The 6,378-nt window shown below is 48.2% G+C and overlaps 1 protein-coding gene across 1 annotated transcript; it reads left to right on the top strand.

Annotated features, from left to right (window-relative positions):
* The first annotated feature begins 1,697 nt into the window (after positions 1-1,697).
* On the top strand, positions 1,698-5,956 carry LOC124701980 (phosphoenolpyruvate carboxykinase (ATP)-like). Its single transcript, XM_047234081.1, has 11 exons — positions 1,698-1,768; positions 1,873-2,144; positions 3,048-3,262; positions 3,360-3,513; positions 3,629-4,113; positions 4,317-4,490; positions 4,583-4,648; positions 4,758-4,936; positions 5,027-5,196; positions 5,296-5,464; positions 5,547-5,956. The coding sequence occupies exons 2-11, from the start codon at positions 1,891-1,893 to the stop codon at positions 5,688-5,690; spliced, it is 2,010 nt and encodes a 669-aa protein (XP_047090037.1). The 5' UTR covers positions 1,698-1,768; positions 1,873-1,890; the 3' UTR covers positions 5,691-5,956.
* The last annotated feature ends 422 nt before the right edge of the window (positions 5,957-6,378 follow it).

The raw sequence follows: 6,378 nt of genomic DNA, 5'->3' as shown, positions 1-6,378 counted from the left end.
CAAATGGTGAACGAAATCGCTATACAAAATCATAAATCGCAAGCTTTGTGCCATGGGAAAGCCAGGGCGGTTGCCCTAGCGGTAGGGATGCTAAGTCCGTCCACAAAATCGTGTCATCATGGTTACAATTTGAATTTACATTAAATCCCACTGGATATGAATATATTTGAGTCATCAGTCACACACTCTACCAAAAGTGTCACTTCATTGTTCTCCCTTGTAGCTCTTACAAAATAAACAAACCCATGACTCCAACTATGGCGAAGGCTTCGTTTGGCATCGCGGTAGATTATAATTATCCATTTTCTATAACATACTCTTGCCTACTTTTCATATTATTATTTATTCTTGTGATGAATTTTCGACAACAAATTATAAATTAAGGTTGTTCAAAAATATATTGTAAAGCAAGGTCAACATGCAAAGTACAATGTTCTCAAGTTGACAACCATAGTAGTTTTTATTTCTCGACCCATATTGTGAAGTTTGATTTGAGATCTGTGGCATTATAGATGCATGATATATCTATATAGTTAATATGTTACTGTGTTATCCGCAAAAAAAATGTGATGATGTTATTTTCCACAACGTTGAGGGCTGGACTTTGAGGCACCTAGAGTCGTGGAAAGTTGGGAAGGCAAATTTTGCAGGCACATAGTTTATTGGTATATTTTAGGGGAAAAGCCTATGATTTCAAGAATATATATTTTTGTTGTAGTAGAAAAACTAAAAATAACCCTCGTAAACCGATTCGGATAAACACTACTAAATACACAAACTAAGACAAGGATAATAGGAGTCCCTTGGATTGTATAAGTGATTGGTTACTTCTTCAAAGTAATACAAGTGTGTGGTACATCCATTTATAAGATTCCTTGAAAAACCTTTTCATCACTGTTTTATATTCAAATTTCATAGGAATTTTGGAAGATTTAAATTTTGAGAAATTCTTCTTATGTAGGTTATTTGATTTGTATGATCTGATCCTTATGAAATCTTAAAGTGTCTTTGCCCCATTACTTTAGGAAGAAAAACCATATCGGCACGTCAAAAGATAGAATCAAACACATACCACGATGACCATCTCATCCATTCAAGGATCCACTCTTCGACCACGAACTGATCCAACGGCTAAAATTTTGAGAACAAATATGACTGGTTTCTCTCGAAACAGGCTTTCGCCCCGCTTTATAAATAAAGCAACCACAAGCATACATAGTTCAGATACAACACACAACACACACACCTCACATCAAGAGTCTGCTGGGGCAAGCACAACACGCCCACACACACGAGATAGACGATACATCACCCCACACAAGAGGTGCACTCAGAGGCTGGACGGTGTAGATATGCGACGGGCAGCCCCAAGAAGATCCTCCAGCATGTGACTGGTTTCTATCAATCCACTATAGAAACCGTCCCATTCCACGTTAATGAGAGGTCTAAATACCTAGTCCAAGCGTTTTATTCCCCTGTTCCATCTGAACTCATTTAGTGCGCGCAATGAACTTTGGTGGTGATTTCCAGCTCCCGCGCGCGTTAACCACAAGCTCCCCCGACTCCGGAAGTCCCCAACGCAACCAGCGACGTTATCCCCAACCAGGGTGTGTGGTCAGGTCACCTAGACCTAACCATGGTTAGTAGCTCCGAGAGCCCCTTTAAAAGCCACCCCGAGCTCGACCCATCTGCCCCACATCTCCCTCAGTAGCTCGTGTCATCGTCTCCACCGCCACCCCTACTGCGCACGTACCCTTGTTCTCATCTCGTGCGTGTCTCTGCCTTCCCCTGGTTGATTCCATTCGCAAGCTATTTGCACCAATGGTGGTAGGATCGCTAATGTGGTTGTTGTTTTCTTCTTTGGGGTGACAGGAGGAGGAGAAGTCGGCCATGGCGACCCCGAACGGCTTGGCGAGGATCGACACCAACGGCGCGGCGACGAAGAAGGAGCACGAGAACGGGATCTGCCACGACGACAGCTCGGCGCCGGTGCGGGCGCAGAACATCGACGAGCTGCACTCCATGCAGCGGAAGCGCTCCGCCCCCACCACGCCCATCAAGCAGGCCGACGGCGCCGCCGTCTCGCCCTTCGCCGCCGCCATCTCCGAGGAGGGCCGCCGCACGCAGCAGCTGCAGTCCATCAGGTTCGCTAATCCTCTCGGCTCCGTATGCTTCTAATTTTGGTTTTGCCGGTGCTCTGCTACAAGCGATCGGAATCATGGAATGCAAAGGTTTAAGTTACCCTGCTAAGAAGCAAAATAAAATTACCCTGCTAAGAAGCAAAAGAAAACTAACATAAAAAATAGTACTTAGTACTCTGTTTGACGACGCTTTGCCATGTTCTGAAAGAACGGAAGATGATACTTCTTCGGCTTTGACCGACCGCCACGTGGACGACGGCCATCCATCTCACTGCTCGGTCCTACTCCAAGTCTCCAACCTCTGCATTTTGGCCCGTAAACTAACGAGGAACAAATAATATATTTTCTTCTTTGTTGAATTGAATCTTAAGTTTCACTAACCTTGGTGCACAGTCAAATCTTTTTTAACTGAAGATGTAAATAAAATCCAAAGAAAAACAGGAGTGCAGGGAGCAAGTGCAGAAAAGTTGGGTGGTGCTGACGATCAGCTTGGAATTGTACACTAGTCAGTAGGTCGTTTTCCAACCAAAAGCGGCGTCATCGAAATAAAGCCCGCACCACTTCTTTTGGGTATGGTTGCGCGTATTCACGTGACCTCTCTTGCGTTGCGTGCATCCAAGTGCCAAGATGACGAGCACTCAAATTTTGTTTTTGTTCTTATCGCACCGCATAAAAGTATCCAGACTCATCTGGGCTGCAAGTTGCAGCACCCTCAACTCGCTAGACAGAAGCTTGTTCCTTGATTTTCTCATGCAATTGCTGGTCTGAAACAAATAACAAGGGTGAGAGCGTTCTACAGTAAAGAGCTGGAGTATAACAGTAGAAGTGAAGTAGCTGTAATTTTGTTTGGAGTTCTGAATGTTTTTCTGACCTGCAAAAAATTAACTGACGCCGATGGTTACGCAGCGCGTCGTTGGCGTCGCTGACCCGTGAGACCGGGCCCAAGGTCGTGAGGGGCGACCCGGCAAGGAAGGGCGAGGCCGCCGTCAAGGTCGCGCCGGTGGCCGCAGCGCCGGCGCCGAAGCCGCATCACCACCACCACCACCACGTCGCCCCCACCATCAGCGTCAGCGACAGCTCTCTCAAATTCACCCATGTCCTCTACAACCTCTCGCCTGCCGGTACGCAGAGCTTCCATGTCTAAACTGAAATTTGTTCAGAAGCACTAGTAGTATGCATCACCTATGCCGTCTGTTCTTATGATGCGCGAAACAACAGAGCTGTACGAGCAGGCGATCAAGTATGAGAAGGGGTCGTTCATCACGGACAGCGGAGCGCTGGCGACGCTCTCCGGCGCCAAGACCGGCCGGTCGCCCAGGGACAAGCGCATCGTCAAGGACGAAGCCGCGGCCAAGGAGCTCTGGTGGGGCAAGTGAGTACCATCATCACTCACCCATGCCTGCAACTGCAAGTAGTTGTAAACGTGTGCCTCTGCTTCTTCTTCTTCATCAGCTAACTGAATATTGGTGTTTCTCTTCTGATGTCAGGGGCTCGCCGAACATCGAGATGGACGAGCACACCTTCCTGACCAACAGGGAGAGGGCGGTGGACTACCTCAACTCGCTGGACAAGGTGTTCGTGAACGACCAGTTCCTCAACTGGGACCCGGAGAACCGCATCAAGGTGCGCATCATCTCCGCCAGGGCCTACCACTCGCTCTTCATGCACAACATGTGCATCCGCCCCACGGAGGAGGAGCTGGAGGAGTTCGGCACGCCCGACTTCACCATCTACAACGCCGGCAAGTTCCCCTGCAACCGCTACACGCACTACATGACCTCCTCCACCAGCGTCGACATCAACCTCGGCAGGAGGGAGATGGTCATCCTCGGCACGCAGTACGCCGGCGAGATGAAGAAGGGGCTCTTCGGGGTCATGCACTACCTCATGCCCAAGAGGCGTATCCTTTCCCTCCACTCCGGCTGCAACATGGGGCGGGACGGCGACGTCGCACTCTTCTTTGGACTGTCAGGTACTGCCATAACGTCATCCATCATGGATGCATTCGGCCGCAACAAAAACTGCCCTGACGTTCGCCTTGCTCAACGGCTGAGCTTGCTTATCCATATACATAAATGATGCACACGCATCTCTAAGTAAATTGTGATAATGTGTTCTTACAGCTTTACTGTATATATTTTCTGATTTTGGAACTTTGGAAAATTTTCACGACAGGTACTGGTAAAACGACACTGTCGACTGATCACAACAGGCTCCTGATCGGCGACGACGAGCACTGCTGGAGCGACAATGGTGTCTCCAACATCGAGGGTGGCTGCTATGCCAAGTGCATAGACCTCTCTAGGGAGAAAGAACCTGATATTTGGAACGCCATCAAGTTCGGAACAGGTAGCTGCCTGAGTCATCCCCTCTGTTCTGTTACTGAACTTTGCACATCATAATTCCCTGGCTTACAATGGGTTGAAATACTCTGCTTTCAGTGCTGGAGAACGTCGTCTTCGACGAGCACACCCGTGAAGTCGATTACACCGACAAGTCTGTCACAGGTAAACATTAGTTGGAATTATCATCCGTCTTTTTTCAGTCACAAGAAAAATCATAGTACTAGCAAATTGAGATGGTAATAACATCGCAACCGGCTGGATCATGTTGCAGAGAACACCCGTGCCGCCTACCCGATCGAGTACATCCCAAACGCGAAGATACCGTGTGTCGGCCCACACCCCAAGAACGTCATCCTCCTGGCGTGCGACGCCTTCGGCGTGCTCCCGCCGGTCAGCAAGCTGAACCTGGCTCAGACCATGTACCACTTCATCAGCGGCTACACTGCTCTGGTACGATCGCGATTCAGACGTGCACAAGCACTCACAGTTTGTTGCCTGCTCCTAAGGGATGTCAATCTGATGTTGCCTTCTTGGCTGCAGGTTGCCGGAACAGAGGACGGCATCAAGGAGCCGCAGGCGACCTTCTCCGCTTGCTTCGGCGCGGCGTTCATCATGCTCCACCCGACCAAGTACGCCGCCATGCTCGCCGAGAAGATGCAGACGTATGGCGCCACCGGGTGGCTGGTCAACACCGGCTGGTCCGGTGGAAGGTACTGTCCTTATCCAAGTTGCAGTCAGTTTGCAATTTGCAAGTTCCAAGGTCCAGCCACCATGATGATACATATGAACTTACTCTGCGTTTGTCACAGGTATGGCGTTGGCAACCGGATCAAGCTGGCATACACCAGGAAGATCATCGACGCCATCCACTCCGGCGAGCTCCTCACTGCCAACTACCAGAAGACCGAGGTCTTCGGCCTGGAGATCCCCACTGCGATCCAGGGCGTGCCGTCTGAAATCCTCGACCCGACCAACACCGTAAGCTCTCATCCATCCATCAGCCATTTTCCTTCTCCTGCCATGTAGCTTGCTTACAATGTTTTTACTCGCGCTCTTACAGTGGACGGACAAGGCCGCGTACAAGGAGACGCTCCTGAAGCTGGCTGGCCTGTTCGGGAAGAACTTCGAGGTGTTCGCCAACTACAAGATCGGGGACGACAGCACCCTGACTGAGGAGATCCTTGCTGCTGGACCCAAAGTCTGATTTCACACGGAGCAGAAATGAACGCGATGCGATGGAACGCGTTCAGAATAAAGCTGTGGTGTGTTTGCCGATGTTGATGATGACGAAAATTGGGGCCCATGTGCTAGTAGAGTTGGCTCCATATATCTCTTATTCTATATTTTTTTCATGCGTCATGTTTAGTTCTGTCATATCTTGATGCCTGTTTTGCCTATGTAGAGATGTACTATGCTCTCAAAATTGGACTTTGAAAGTTCTAATATGATAATATGACCTATGTTCTCGTTTGTTAGCGCATCATCATACCTCAAATTGTTCTGCTTGGAAACATGTCTCCTCTATACATCGCTTTTGCTAATTTCAAATCTCCTAAATTTTTTGAGAGACCGAGAGCATTGGACCTGTCAAAGAAAAAAATGGGGTTTGTGCTCGTGTTTATGGTGTCTGAGTGCATTCGGAAAAAAATTAAGTATTCAAAAACCTGAATCCTCCAAAGTTTCAATGAAATTCCTACAATCTAATGTTGGCCGTAAAATTGCGTAAGACTGTACCGTCTGAAGGTGTCCAAATTTGATGACTTTTTTACTTCTATTATTTTCCCAGTGACTTTGAAATGTGTCTCTTGAAGAGCCTTGGAGTAGGCAAATAAAACGAATAAGGTTTGAGTTCTTATTGAAATATATATATGGACACAGGGTATATGAATGCA

This window comes from Lolium rigidum, chromosome 3 (genome assembly GCF_022539505.1).
Source record: "Lolium rigidum isolate FL_2022 chromosome 3, APGP_CSIRO_Lrig_0.1, whole genome shotgun sequence".
In the NCBI taxonomy this organism is placed as follows: Eukaryota; Viridiplantae; Streptophyta; class Magnoliopsida; order Poales; family Poaceae; genus Lolium; species Lolium rigidum.
This window is presented reverse-complemented; position numbering and strand designations above follow the sequence as displayed.